Source organism: Sus scrofa, chromosome 14 (assembly GCF_000003025.6).
Source record: "Sus scrofa isolate TJ Tabasco breed Duroc chromosome 14, Sscrofa11.1, whole genome shotgun sequence".
NCBI classification, from domain to species: domain Eukaryota; kingdom Metazoa; phylum Chordata; class Mammalia; order Artiodactyla; family Suidae; genus Sus; species Sus scrofa.
In genome coordinates this window covers 126,536,430-126,552,418 of record NC_010456.5, presented here as the reverse complement: position 1 = coordinate 126,552,418, position 15,989 = coordinate 126,536,430, and the positions used below count along the sequence as shown (strand labels likewise).

General features: G+C 39.4%; 1 protein-coding gene across 1 annotated transcript in view; it reads right to left on the bottom strand.

Moving 5' to 3' along the window:
- Positions 1-3,307, bottom strand: part of CCDC172 (coiled-coil domain containing 172) — an 88,495-nt gene extending 85,188 nt beyond the window's left edge. The window contains exons 1-3 of the mRNA XM_021073407.1: positions 2,955-3,307; positions 2,654-2,797; positions 2,376-2,461 (exon numbers count right to left, since the gene is read on the bottom strand). Coding sequence (XP_020929066.1) covers positions 2,376-2,461; positions 2,654-2,732 — 165 coding nt within the window. The 5' untranslated portion in view covers positions 2,733-2,797; positions 2,955-3,307. The remainder of the gene's footprint in view (positions 1-2,375; positions 2,462-2,653; positions 2,798-2,954) is intronic.

Here is a 15,989-nt window from a genome sequence, read left to right as displayed (position 1 = left end):
TGAACCTCATGAGTTAATTTTATTAGTAAAACAACAATTGCTTTGCTACCCACATATATGAGCTGATTAAAAAGCAATGCACATTTATGAGCCTATATTAATTATAATTCCAGCATATGTTTCTAAACAATGCTAGGGATTTGCTCTGTCTTCTCTCAAGAATAAACAGTGAATCAACTCTTGCATGCATGTGTATATATCAGCAAATTACATTTCCATTTTCAGCAAAATAGGCTGCTAACCAAGAAAATATTACCAACAGTAAATCTACTTTTTTCAAAGAAGATATTCAAAGAGTAAAATTTTTTTAACATTTGTTATCTGCCAGGTCAATATCTTCGCCAGTCCAGGAAAAATACATCTGTACGAAAACTTACATAAGTAAACTTTAAAAAATATTGCCCTAGACCAGAGGCAAAAGCTTCAGATACACTAGTATATGTGAATTTCACAGAGAAAAAAGTTTAAGATGAGCTCAAAAAAACTGCTTTAATAAAATATGCTGTCATCATTCAATTATTACTTTGATTCCTGTAGTTTGTTTAAAATTATATACCATGGATAAGTCATTTAACCTCTCATTTTCCTGCCTTCAAAAAGGGGATTAATGATGATACCTCATCACAGGATTCCTGGCAGGATTAAAGGAATTAATACAAGTAAAGCATTTAGAACAGTGCCCAGCATACAGTAAGTGCTCAATAAGTGTTAGCTATACATTACCTCATTGCATATGTTTTGCCTATTATACTAATTTATAGTTTCCAATCCCGAAAGTATCTTAATTCTTTTTAAGGAAAAATTTAAGCTAAATCATAACATTCTTAATGCTTTCTTCATGCCATAAGCTTTCAGTGTTGCTGGTAGCAGCTAGTTTATCTGCTACTCACAGGCAAAACAGGACCAAGAGTTTCACTGAATAATATTTCCAAATTCTATTTTAAAAGACAACACTCTCCATATTATCTCCCTATGAGTACTCATTAATTTATTCAAAACACTAATGTATACTATGTGCTAGGCACTGAATACAGGCTGTAGGAATAAAATTAATGGTTAAAAAAAAAAATTCTAGGAGTTCCCTGGTGGCTCAGTGGGTTAAGGATCTAGTGTTGTCACTGCTGTGGTACAGGTTCAATCCCTGGCCAGGGAATATCCGCATGCTATAGCCATGGCCAAAAAATAAAATAAAAATTAAAAAATCCAAATATATTGCTCACAAGATAATAAGGGATATGAACACAAGTATGTACTGTTTAGTTGTGGTACCCCGAATGCTATGATAAAAAATTTTTCCAAGATGTACAAGGGAGGGCTCATGGTGAAGTTGAAACAAGTCTTGAAAGGAAGAAGAGAAGAAGCCTGCCAGGTGGAGAAAGAATCTATGATTATTTTAAACAAAAAGAGAACAGAAAATTTCTCACAGTGGTAAGTCGATTTGACTTATTTTAGCAAAGAGACTTTCTCAAACAGATTTCCCATTGCACACTGCAGCAGAGTTTATCTTTAGGAGTTGAATAAATATTTTTGTATGACAGTCTGCCCCTACCCATAGTGAGGCCTTTATTGTGACATATTTGGATGATGTTCTTAGTTCCCATTCTCCCAGAGCTCAGAGAGAGCTTCCTAAAGCCACTTTTATCACACCATTCCCTGATCAAAAACCTACAATGGTTTCCTCCTATTTCCAGATATCAGCCCTCTGCTTTGGGAGATTTCTCTCCCAATATGCCTCAGCCATGTCTCCCTTTGGTTCACATTCTCCCCCTGCTTCAAATGCTTTTCACCTACCACTCTCCTAAATCCTACCCACACTTCAAAATCCTCCCTCAAGAAGTCATCTGATTCCTTTGCTTCTATTTCAAATAACAGATCTTTACAAATGCTGCAGCCAAGTGTGAAACGCTAGTGGGAAAATTATCCTTTTGGATGAAAGACATGTCCAAAATGTGGTAGAGAGTTGAAAAACAAAAGGCAGACACTCATCGGAAAGTTACATTCAACTGTTACATCAACACAGCACACTTCTTAAATTATTTATCACTCAAAATTTATATCCCTTACCAACTACTTATTGAATTATTCTTTTCCCAATGGCATTGTGCTCTTCTGAAACGTTAATCATGCTGCAACACAATGAATTCTTTACTTAAACTGGTTTCTTTAGCACAAATTCTTGTTAGGATGGAAGTTCTGGATTCAGAACTTTATTACCAGACAACATGTAACTACACTAACTGGCATGGTAGCACGCTTCCTATTAAAAAAACAATAATAATAATGGAAGGACAATTAGTTAAACAGTAAAGTATCCTCCAAAAGTCGAGTGAAAACACTTTTTCAAGTGATAATGAGCATGCTGTGTATGTTACTACCTTAGATTCCAACTTGATTTTCTCTTCATTCAGCTCCTCTGCCGCTTTCTTAATATTTTCACGACATCTGTTTATCTCCGACCTCACTGTAAAACAAATGCTTAAACATCCATCCATCTTTCTGGAGTCCCCATTTCAGGGCTTGTGATAAGACACCTTGCAGCTGTCTTCCCCTCGACGTGGAAAGCAGACCCCCTGCTCTGTCCGCGGCCTGGGCATTTCTTTCTGCTCCAAGCCCCCAACCCAAGAAGACCCAGGGCCCCAGGCAAACGCCCGACCTTCTCGCAGCAAGCGGCGACTCTCCTCCGCCCGGTGCTCAGAGAAGATGATGTGCTGAAACAAGGACTCCAGACTCATCTCGGGCCGGGCACCCGCCAATCCCTTTTTCACTCTTAAATATTTTATAACCGAGTCTGAGGATCCTGGAAAGAAAGCACAATAAAGGATTATTCCAGGACAATGCCTAGCTGGGCCTCGCGCGACCTGCGCCCTGCCCTCGCCAAGGGCGGGCCCCACGCGGGCTGACGGGAAGCTCCCAGCGCCTCGAAACGTGCTCCCAGCCCCCGGTTCATCTCTTACGAGGGACAAATCCGCTTTTTTCTCCCCGGCGCCCTCGTTTCGCCTGTGACCTGTCTCAAACTGCTACTTCCCGGGACTGAGCGCAGCCCTCCTCCGCCGAGGCCCAGGAGCCTGGACGGGTTTCTTTATTCTGGCGGCAAAAAAAATGGAGGCCCTAAGGCCTCGGCTTCGGAGTGGTCTGGACGGCAGCCCTTTCTGTGGTCCGCCTTTTCCTTTCAGCCCCCTCCCTTTTAGGGAAAAGGTCCTCAAAATACTCCACCTCTTAGCAAAACCTGTACTTGTAATTATACTGTGGGCTGCAGACCTCGCAGAAGCCCGCGGACAGCGCCTCAAGCTGGCCGGAGCAGATGGGAACTGAAACTACGGCGTCCGGTTGGGTCCACTGCGCATTCGCGTCTTTTGCTTTGCTTTGCTTTGCTTTGCTTTGCTTTGCTTTGCTTTGCTTTGCTTTGCTTTGCTTTGCTTTGCTGTGGCCATGTGGTCCTCAAAGGTCTTAGGCCGAGCTTGGAGTTGGGGTGATCTGTCTCCAAGGATCAAACCCAGGATTATAAAGTACAAAGTACCTGTGATTCTAAATATAGACTTTTGCAAAGTCTTATCCTTTGACGATGGGAAAGATTGCTATAAATGTGCAGTGTCTGACATTCGCCTTAATCATTCCTTTGTAATCAGGGCAGATCTTTTTTGTCTGCTTTAAAATTAATCATTGCCTTTTGTAATCAAGCTGCAGTAATATTAACACTACAGTATCTGCGCAATATGTGTCAGAGACCAAAGTGGTTGCTAATTAAAGCTTAAACATGAAAGGCACCTTTGGGACTTTGATATGGGATTTTTTTAAATTAAAAAATAAAATACTTTTAGTTTTAACAGAACAAAATATTAAGAGTATAATAAACATTTGACTTTGTATCTTAATGTTAAATTGACATTGGCTAAACTTTTAAAATGTATTTAGTATTAAGCAAAAAAAAGATAAATATAAATTCTGTCACATCAGTATAATAAACTTAATTAATATTTTATTAATGCTGTAGCATAATCAGTTAGAAATGTTAACCTTTTCAAATTTCCTCTTAAATTTCTGTCAAGCCATGTATACAGAAAACTTAATTTTTAAACTTTATTGTGAAAGAATACATACTGAAAAGTGTAATGAAGTAGAAAAGAATTGCCCATAAATTGCCCATTCAGAAGCAAATATTAATAACATTTTGATTATTGTTCTTTAAGTAATCTTCCTCACCTTGCATTTTTTTCTTTACAAATATATTGTGATGAAGTAATAATAATTGTTGTTATTTATTGAGTATTTGCCAGATACCAATCCTTTTGAGATGATTTTTACTACAACCTTCATAGAATAATTGAGGAAACAGGCACATATCTTGCCAAAGCTGCATATCTAGTAGGTGGCAGAGCAAGATCTGAAATCAAGAAATCTGAGATCAGAGACCATGAATTTAATTTTGGATTCTGCTCTTTTCCCCTCTTATTACTTCACAAGCATTTTACCATTTCATTGAAAACTCTTCATGAATGCATTTTTATAACTTCATAATCCTCCATCATATGGATGCCTGTGTAAAATTTAGATATATTGAAATAAATTTGACTCTGTTATCTGTTCAAGGATGGAAAACAAAGCTAAAATTGTGGTTGAGCCCTTTTCTTCGAGCACTCGTTTGGAGGCTTATGAACTGTGCCACAGCAGCCATCAAAGGAAAGGGCTTCCAAAGATAAATTATATTACTAATTAATACCACTCCCTTCAGAATTATTTCCTGTGGACGTGCATAGGGAGCACCCTCACAAGGAAGCTGGTTTTCAAAAGCATGCTTCTCTTTAACATTCCAATTTTATTAGTTATACTTGTACTCACATTTATTATTTAACATGATCTTTCTGTACTGAAACTTGGCAGAGTGAAATTTGGGCAGACTTTAAGGAGCCCAGTCACCTCTCTCACACAGGAATATGGAAGAGAAGGCTGCTAGAAATCTGGGAAAGAGGTGTGGGGAAAAATGCCTTCTTCATCTTCTGTAGTCTTCTTCACATCCCAAAATACTTTGGTGCTTTTAAATCCCAAGTTTGAGTTTTCGTAGAAGTACCACAATTGTAGGCATTAGAAGGGTTTTATTAATTTTATTTATTGAAGCAAACATGATTATGCAAGCTCATAATTCAAATTTTATGTGTTTCATAATTATGAGTAAAAGTAACATAGTAAGATATTAAAATATTCCTATCATATATCTAGCTTTATTCATACATTTCCCATAGAGTTAAGATTTTTTTATTGTGGATATACATGCTGATTCCATTCTATAATGTTCAGAGCAAGAGTAGCATTACCTAAATTTATGCCAAATAAAAATGGTATATGACATGGTAAAACTAGGGCATTCTATTTTCTGAAAATGTATCTTACAAGTCTAAAAAAAGAGAAACGATTCATTCAACAACTGTTTAATGAGTCTCTGTTATTCATTCAACAAATATTATTGAGCATCTCCTATGTGCCATATTAGAGAAACAACAACAGGATTTAATAAAAACAGAACTACATAAAAAGTATTTTCCTTCCCCCAGATATTTCAAACCTCAGTGGAGAATTATTATATTTTTCAGTATTTTGGCAGCAGTATAAACAACTGCTTTCAGATGTTTCAACAGATGTTCTTTAGAAAGAAAGCCAATTATTTGCATTATGATACCCACATATGATTCTCAGATTTAAACTTTCCATCTGTACATGTTTCATTGAATTGCATACCTATGGAATATAAAAGTTGAGATCACTCACTGTCTCTCAACTTCAGATTTTTGTTCATAATAACACTAGCACCTGGGTTATTGAGCCATTGATAATTGCTTTGCTAGAAGGCCTTATATAAGTCTATATTGCTCTTGTGATTTAAAATGCATTTCCTTTCCTTTCTTAGATTGATGACTTCCCTAAGTCCTAAACCAGGCTTGCAAATACCCACTAGCCCAGGGCATATATATTGCAATGAAAAGAAGAAAAGTAATTCATTTCTTTTATGATTTTCTTAGGGCATCTGCCAACAAAGAAAAAAAATGTGGGTTCAACCAAGTTTAACAACCATTTATTGAGTATCTACTAAGTGTAAAATCTGGTTAGGTACTACGGGTGATACAAAATTGAAAGATACAGGCTGTGCCCTCCTGTAGGTCATAATCTGTCGAATGGGACGTAGTTGCACAAGTAACCCTTAGTGGGCAGTGTACCAGAGCTTCACGCTGGTGCTAGGGAAATATGGCAGAAAAAGATAAGTCTGAGGTAGGTGATCTGGGAAGACTTTTCAGTGGAGGAGAAAATATGAGTTGGATTTTAAAGGAGGGTGGGACTTCAACAGATAGCAAGGAAGGAAGGAAAGAAGCAGAAAGGTGGTGGAGGACCGCGTAATGTTTGGTTAGCTGGTAAGCGGCATGTCAGAGTTGCTTTATACAGTCAACCGGCAATGGGTTAGAAGCACTAGAAAGAAAGAAACTACTGTGTGCCAACCATTATATGAGACCTTGACATATTTTCATTCTTTTAATCAATCCAGCAATCCAGCGAGATCAGTTCTTTTACTATTTCCACACTACAATTGGAGAACCGAGGCAGAGAGAGCTCAGTAACTTGTCCTAGGTCACATACGGTAGCTAAGGAGCAGTAGAACTTGAACCTTAATAGTCTCTCAAGGCAAACCCTTAACCACTTTATCTATTGCCTCCAAAAACCAAACCGAGAGGCTGTAGAAAATGAAATTATTTCAGCAGGTATGTTGCACTTTGAGATAGATGCATTTCCTAAAAAATGCTTATCACCAACTAACATATCTTTTTTCAAGACATTTTCAGATTTCTAGAATTTGGATGAACAACACAATGCATTTATAAAGAATTTAAATCAAATGTAATATAAGGAAAAATCACTGAGAATAGTTCATACATAGTTGTAAATGCTTACTTAACCAGCTATGTATCTAATATGCAAAACTAAAAAAATTAGTATATAAGTACTATATTCGTTTCTTAATATTTTTGTTAGTTTCCGAGGGCTAGTGCTGCTCTAAGATAATACCACAACAGAGTGGTTTAAGAGCAACAGAAGTGTATCCTATCAACAGTTCTGGAGGACACGAGTCTGAAATTGAAGTATCAGCAGAGTTACTTCCTTCTGGAACCTCTGAATCTTTTGTACTGGAGTCCTTACAGGTCATCTTGGCATTTCAAAGTCTTTGCAGATGCACCACTCCAATTCCTGCCTCCATTGTCCTGTGGCATCCTCCCTCTGTGTCTCTGCCTCTTTGTATGTTCTCCTCTCCTTATAAGGACACCAGTCATATTTGATAAAGGGCCTTCTCTACTCCAGTATGAACTTATCTTGGCCAATTCCATCTGTAACCACCCTATTCCCAAATAAGGTCACATTCTGAGTTATTGGGGGATTAGGGCTTCACATATCTTACTGGGGAATCACAATTCAAACCATAACAAACCTTGAAAGTTAAGTTGTGGGAAAGAATTATGATTTTCTTTAATTTTAAAATGGATTTCTGTTACCATCAAAGCATTTTTAGTGGTTTAATGGACTTTAGAATACATCTTGCCCTGGGTTCCCACCGTGGCTCAGTGGAAACGAATCTGACTAGTATCCATGAGGACGCAGGTTCAATCTCTGGCCTCGCTCAGTGGGTTAATGATCGGTGTTGTCGTGAGCTGTGGTCACAGAGGCAGCTCAGATCTGGCATTGCTGTGGCTGTGGTGTAGGCCTGCAGCTATAGCTCTCATTGAACCCCTAGCCTGGGAACCCCCATATGCCATGGGTGTGGCCCTAAAAAGACCAAAAAAAATTTTTAATTCAAGTTTGTGATAAAGGCTTATACATGATACATAAAAATGATTCTTCAAATTATTTGCTATTTCCTATTTAAATGTATTTAAAAAGAAAAAAAAAAGGAAACATCTTGCCCAATAATTTTATTTTACAGATGTGAACACTGAGGCCTGGAGGATGATGGATTTCCCCAACATGGCACAGGCAATTACTCTCAGAGCTTGGTCTAGAACTGTCTCCTAATTCCTTCTGCTCCAATAGAAGATCTTTTTTGTTCATTAGTGGCTTTCAACTACTTCAGTTAAAACAATTCCTCTTTTATCTTTTTTCTATATTGAAGTTGCTAGTAAGAGTTTGAAAAAAGGGTATAACAACTAGGGTACAGAGCAGGCCTCAGGCAATTTGTCTGCTGCAAGAGTGCTTCCCCATTAAGGAAATTAGGTAGATGGATGGATAGATAGATAGATAGATAGAGGGCAATAGAAATGGAGACAGAGACACACACACAGGTAGATAAATATAGGGAAAATACACGTGCATATACATATACATATGCTAATATAGAAGTTCACACACACATATATTATAGAACATAAATGTTTAAAGGTATCAATTTTATTTTAAGTCAGAGACTTCTGCAATAGAAATGAAAGTATCATTTCAGTAAACTGAAATAAAAGTAATTACTGATTAAGAAAAACTTTTTTTAGTTGTAAAATACATTGCATGAAGAAATTCCATTAACATGTTAGGAGTCATTAAATACCCAAGTCACAGGAGGAAAAAAAACTGTTGTGTAGCTAGTGAACTTGATTTTCACATTGTCAGAGCCCAGAGCCCAGCACAGGGTCCAAAAGGGCTGTTCCATGTGCTCTACCCAGGAGATTAGACTGTCAGGCCCAGAAAACAAAAATAAAACAAAACTTAGAAACCATTGTTCTCTACCTTGTATAATTCATTGATCTATTTAATAAACATTTATTGGGTATACACTATACATAAGGCAAGTAAGAATTCAGATTACAGAGAATAAACAAGGGACTTGAAACCTGGTTTATCAAATTATATTTCCCTGACAATAAATTTAAGTGGTTTGGGATTACATAGGAAGAATTAAAAGAGAAATGTAAGACTTTTTGTTTGGTTGTTTTCTTACTAGTTACTTATTTTAGTTATTAACATATTCTTTGCCTACCTAATAAATACATGGCTACTTAGTAAATAATTGACTTTTTAGTCATTGAATAGGTCCAAATTTAAACCAATAATCAATATATTCTACTCTAATCTCTTTTTACAGTTTTTCTGAAAATGTCTATTACTTCCAGCCAATTAGTCACTGTGACTATTTGGAGAAGTGGGATACATTTCAATATTTCTATTACTTTCTATAATTATTCATAGTGATTCTTTGGAAAGTTTAAAAAATGTACATGTATACACATATGCGTGTAAGTAGAGTGAACCATAAATCCTATTTCTTCTTAAAACAATTTGCAAAATTGCTCATTTACCAGGATAAAATGACTTTCCGTTTCCAAGGCTTAAAATGATTTTAGTGTTCTTTTTTTTTTTTTTTTTTTTTTTTGTCTTTTGTCTTTTTTTGTTGTTGTTGTTGTTGCTGCTATTTCTTGGGCCGCCCCCGCGGCATATGGAGGTTCCCAGGCTAGGGGTTGAATTGGAGCTGTAGCCACCGGCCTACGCCAGAGTCACAGCAACGCGGGATCCGAGCCGCGTCTGCAACCTACACCACAGCTCAAGGCAACGCCGGATCTTTAACCCACTGAGCAAGAGCAGGGACCGAACCCGCAACCTCATGGTTCCTAGTCGGATTCGTTAACCACTGCGCCACGACAGGAACTCCGACTTTAGTGTTCTTAGTACAATAGTATTATGTTATAAAAGCCACACACTGCCATTATTTTACCTTCACGATGCCATAGACAGTTCAAAACATTTTATCATGGTTTACATGGCTCATAAACCTTATCTTTTATTTGACATTGCAGGTGTGGTGATAATAGCATATGGAAACTCTGTAAGATGGTTAAAGGAAACAATTAATTAGCATTTAAATAAAAGGGCTCCCTAAGAAACATTTTAAAACGAGAATAAGCTGATTATTTAATAGGTAAGAGCAAGCAGTTCTAGAATAGAATTGAAGGGAATGAGAAAAGAGTGAAAGGAATTTAAATATCTGAAAACGAATAAGGAAATATTGCAAAATACTAGAATTTCTGAAGTTGTGTACATATCATCACTGGAAATTTGACAGTCTTGTAATTCTGCCCTTGTTCTATCTCATTATTCTACCTATAAAAAGTGTACATGCCTGGGTTTCCTAAACTGATAGCTATCTTTCCCATTTCCTTTTTCGAGGTGTTAACACAGAGGAAAGCAGAAAACAGCTGAGATTCTGCCCTTCGTTGTGTCTCATGACGAAACACGGGATTGTGCAGAAGGGATCCAAACACTAGTAAAAAAGATTCATGGTGATATTCTTAGAAGAAATTGATAGAGCCTAAGAGAACTTGTCAGAAGCATGTCCTAAAGATGATTTTATTTCGGTAATTGTTGTATTTTAAAAGCTTTCATTTGCTTTTTCTGATGTCTTTTATCTTACTTACAAATGCTATTACTCATAAAATATGATATTTCAGTCCAGCAGGCGTAGCTGTGAATGAAACATAATATTCTCGTCTAGAAGTAGATAAGGAGATTCAGATCGCCTGCTTCACAGTGTAAGCTGATTACCACTGAGGTCAGAAAGCTAGTTTCTACTTCCTTTCAGCGCCAGCTATGATATTTTCTGTAGCTGACCAGACATCTCGTCTTTCATTTGCCCGGTCCCAGCCTCAGATTGGCAGCCTGTGCCAATGGCATACAGGGTGGACAGGGAGTTCCATGGCTGGAGAGTGGTGGCATGGCTTTTGGGTAGGGCCATGAAGAATGACCACAAACATCATTCACTAAGTTTTCATTGAAGAACTGCTGCGTACCAGGCTCTGCCACAACCGTGAGCAGGATGAATGAGATCTCTGCAAGCATGGAGCCCACGGAGACCACAAGAAACAAAGTATAGGCATTCCTTAGTTCAATACACAGAGTAGGTGACAGTGTAAAACCTATCCACGTGGGGCAGAGACCCACTGCAGGCTGTGGACAGCACATTTCTCTTTCTCCAAGTCCCTCAGGCTGCACAGAGTGGCATCTGGAGGACAGAGAGGAAGCGAGTGGGATCACAGCAGAGATGGGGTTGGTGGCATGATCAGGGCTGAATCATACCCGGCTTTCAGGTAATGGAAGGAGCTCAGGTTTTATTCAAAGTGCGGTGGATAGTCATAAAAGGACTCTGCTGGGGAATGATTGCATTTTAAGAACAAGAAGATGATGGCTAAGCACTGTTCCCTTAGTGCAAGAGTGATTAAACATCACTGGATGGAGTGAAGAGTGCCAATCCAGGTCCTGGGCTTGATTTGGCTGATAACTAGCTGTGTGACCTTGAGAAAGGCACTGACTCTCTTTTCCCCCCTTATCTCACTTGCTTTCAAATTGGAATAGAGAGGCAGAGTGAAAGAGAAGAGGAAACAAGAGAAAAAATTTTTAAAAGCCTTTATACTTACAGATGGAAATTCCAGATAGTAAATTGAAAAAAAACAACTAGGAATTTGGTAACAAAAGCCTTTAAGCAAGAAGGAGTCATCTCAGTCAATGCTGTGGAAAAGCCCAACAGAGGACATACAGAAAGGAATCTAAAAATTGGATGGCATCATTTTCTTGGTTCCTTTGGGTAAAGGTTAGCATCAGAGCCTAAGGAAGAAAAATTCAAGAGTGATGCCAGAATCCACTCTACATCCTTTAGATTTAGTTGTACAGAAGCATGTGCACAGTAGAAATTCATCAGCACACACATTCTGACTGTGAAAATATTGAAATACTCCCACAGTGGTTATTGCCCCCAGTCTCCAGTGACAACTCCCACCGACAGGCTGCCCCTCCTCCATGAAAATGCAGGAGCCCCACAATCTGGCAACTAAGGGTTGACACCTGGCTTAGCAAAGAGCATCAAGGAATCTGCTCAGGGTCAGTTCTGATTTCTCAGTGCCTGGATCTATAGGTGTATTGTCTTCCTGCTGTTAAAACAAATTGCCAAGAACTTGGCGTCATAAGACAATACAAATGTGTTATCTTACAGTACTGGAGGTCAGAAGTCCAAAGTCAGTGCTTTTATTGTTACTATAATTATTATTATTATTTGTCTTTTGAGGGCCACACCCACAGCTAGATGTCTAATTGGAGCTGTAGCCGCTGGCCTACCCCACAGCCACAGCAATACCAGATCTGAGCCACATCTGTGACCTACACCACAGCTCATGGCAACACCGGATCCTTAATCCACTGAGTAATGCCAGTGATCGAACACTCAACCTCCTGGTTCCTAGTCAGATTCATTTCTGCTGCACCACAATGGGAACTCCCAAAGTCAGTCCTGTTAAAATTATTCTTAAAGTATAGTTGATTTACTATGTTGTGCCAAATTCTGCTGTGCAGTAAAGAGACACATTTGTTTTTTGAAATATTATTTTCCATCATGGTCTATCCCAGGAGAGTGGATATGGTTCCCTATGTGGATATAGTTCCCAGTAGGACCTTGTTGTTCAAAGTTGGTCATAATGGGCTAAAACTAACAAAAGTCAGCAGTTCTTCTGGAGCCTCTGGGAGAAAATTCGTCTCCTTGCCTTCCCAGCATGTAGAAGTTGCTTGCATCCTTTGGCTCCTGGTCCCTTCCTCCATCTTCAAGCCAGCACTAGAGTATCCTCAAATCCCTCTCGTTCTCTGACCTTCCCCCTGTTCTTTTACAAGGACCCTTTTATTTCCAATGGGCCCACCTGGATACATCAGGATAGCTCCTATAGCAAGATCTTTAACTTATGATTGTCAAAGTCCCTTTTGCCACATAAGGTGATATAAATATTTCAGGGATTAGAGGCAGATGTCTTTTTTTTTTCTTTTTATGGTCACACCTGTGGCATATGGAAGTTCCTAGGCTAGGGGTCTAATCAGAGCTGTAGCCACTGACCTGTGCCACAGCCACAGCAACACAGGATCTGAGCCGCATCTGTGACCTACGCTACAGCTCACGGCAACACTGGATCTCTGACTCACTGAGCAAAGCCAGGGATCGAACCCGCATCCTCAAGGATACTAGTTGGATTCGTTGCTGGAGGCAGATGTCTTGAGGGGCGATTACCACAGTGATTATATATTTTAAATACCATACCTGAGTATATGTTACAAGTAGGTCCATATCACAAAAACTTTCTGAAATAATGCAGACCTTTAGTTTTCCTATCTGGTTGAGAAGTTCTCAGTATCAAATAGATGGAATAGTTAAAAGAAAAAAAAGAGTTGGGGGGAGTATAAAAAGATGGAGTAAGGAAGAGAGAAAAAGAATGCAAATATCATTTGCGTGTCCAAATCTCCTGATTCGGAGAGGGCTAAGGCAGGGAAGAGCAAGGACCCTAAATGAATGGATCCCAGCCAGGGCAAGAGGAGACCCCAGAAACTGATGGTGGGATTGCACCAGGTAAGGTCCGATCCTTCCAGAGTCAGCGGTCTCTAAATCTGGTATACTGAGGCACAAAGCAAGTGAAAAATGCCTGTCTGAATGTCCTCTGTGATGTAATGCTCATGGAACTATGTGCAGTTGGTTAGATGAGGTATGGGGAGATTTTAAGGGACAACTAATCTTAGAGGGCAGAACCATATCGGATGGGACTTTGTGTATCAAAATGCCTCGTACGCACTGAGGGACAGTCTCCTGAAATAAAATCCAGGAGACACAACAGACTGTTAGCTCCATGAGGAATCACCTGTTGGTCCTATCACCACTGATTCCTAGATTTGGGAACAGCGCTGGGCAAAGAGCAAGTATCTAGTAACTCTGTGTCAAATGAATAAAAGAAAAATGAATGTAAGAAAAAGTCTGGGGTAAATAATATGTTTTGGTGTGGATAATGAACATGTAAATATTCCTTTTAATAACCAGAGAATGCTGGAAACCAATACTCAATTCAGTGTACTGACATTTTGATGCTATCAGAACCCAAGTGATCAAATGAATGAAAAGTCTACATAGGAGGAGTTTATAAATACAGTTTCCAGACTTATCAAATAAAAATACGGGATGTCCAGTTACATGTGAATGTGGGATAAACAATGAATAATTTTTTCGTATTAAGTGTGTCCCAAATGCTGTATGACAACGTAGCTCTAAGATCATATTGCATCGTATTTTAGGTAAATCGTAACTTTGTAAAGATGTTATGGGCTCATTGATGGTATTATTAAGGAGAAAAGGAAGTGCTTTCACTAGATTGTGTTTAAAATGGGGGTGGAAGGTGGAAACTTGCTGTGTTGTATTGTGCTGTTTTAAAAGCATGCTTGTCTGTAAGTGAGTGCCCATGGAGACGGACTGAAATTCAGCTTCTCAGAAATTCTGCAGAGCTACCAGGGAATGGTAATCAGCAAGGATAAAATCTGAAGGGAAGGTCAGTGAGGCAGGTAAGAGCTGCTGCATCCATATCACCTAAAGTACACACAAAGCAGGACCAAGCAGGAAGAACAAGAGGGAAAAACAGAATCACGCAATGCAAGTTGCATTAGATTGCCTTTAGGAAAGTCTCCATCAGTCCCAAAAGCCACTTTAATTTTATGTGCATATTGTGCTGGCATAGCCCATGAAATAGACTTGATCATGTCCTATGTACGGAGTGGTCTGTCTTCATAACACCCAGTTACTGGTAATTCACTGTTTTTCTTAGAAAAGACATGGTGTTGCTGTGTTCATTTGTGACTGATCTGAAAAATCTCTATTGAAGCCTTCTTTTCCACTAGGCATTGAAACGCTACCTGGCTGTTAGGCCTGAAAATACCAGATGGAGCCTGAGAGCAGAGCAGACACTGTTGTCATAGAAACGAGATGCTATCCCAGCTCTACACAGCTGCCATCTTTTTTTTTTCCTTTCACAGTGAAAAGTTCTGATAGGAACAAGTACTGACAAAATATAGAGATTCTCCCTCCCCCCACAAACTCACCTGCCTCAGAAAATAGAGCTACATTTCAAATGTTGCACAGATAATTCATTAATATATCTGCAGTGTTCCCAGAGCCTTAAACTATGGGAAAAAAATGACTCAATTTCCAGGTCTTCTAATCAGAGTACAACTGGGAAGCCCCTGCTTTGGCATCATCTTCTTTCCTCTCAACAGCAGTGATGCATTTGTCCTAACCCCAAATGAGACAATATTCTTTATTGCCAGGGGATCTCAGCTTTGACATTCCTGGAAAATGCATCTTAAGTGTTTGTAAACATTCTGCAACGTCTGTTCTTGGCAGGAGAATGGAGAGTGACCTCTCAGGATTCTCTGCCTTCCCCACAGTGGCCAGCAGACTGCTGAGCACACAGAAGGGGTGTGATGAATCCATGTGGCTTGATGTCCGAGCTTGAGGGAGGCAGTTATTGTCCAAGCTTGAGGGAGGCAGTTATTGGCCAAGGTCCCACACTGCTGCCTTTTCTCTTTGGGGCAACTATGGCATCGTCAGGGAATGTGACTGTGAGAAAAGTGCTCTGCTCAGATGGGAAGAGGGGCCAGCAGTATTTTCTAGAAACAAAAAATAGTTGCTCTTGTGGTCTTCCACCACTGGGAACAATTTTTCAGCCTAGGGCCTTGAAGCTCTGGCTTGAAGAGTAGTGTTTAGCAACAAAGGACCAGCCTCCCCCCAAAAAAAAGAAAAGAAAAGGAGTTCCTATTGTGGCCCAGTGGAAATGAGTCTGTCTGGTATCCATGAGGTTGCAGGTTTGATCCCTGGCCTCGCTCAGTAGGTCCAGGATCCCACATTGCCATGCGCTTTCGTGTAGGTCACAGATGTGGGTTGGATACCTCACTGCTGTGGCTGTGGTGTAGGCCTGCAGCTGCACCGTCAATTGACCCTTAGCCTGGGAACTTCCATATGCCAAGGGTGAGGCTCTAAAAGGCAAAAAGCAGAAAACAAACCAAAAAAAGACCATTAAAATTGATGATGGTTTAGGAGTTTCCACTGTGGCTCAGCAGGTTAAGGACCTGAAATTGTTTCTCTGAAGATGCAGGTTTGATCCCTGGCCTTGCTCAGTGGGTGAAGGATC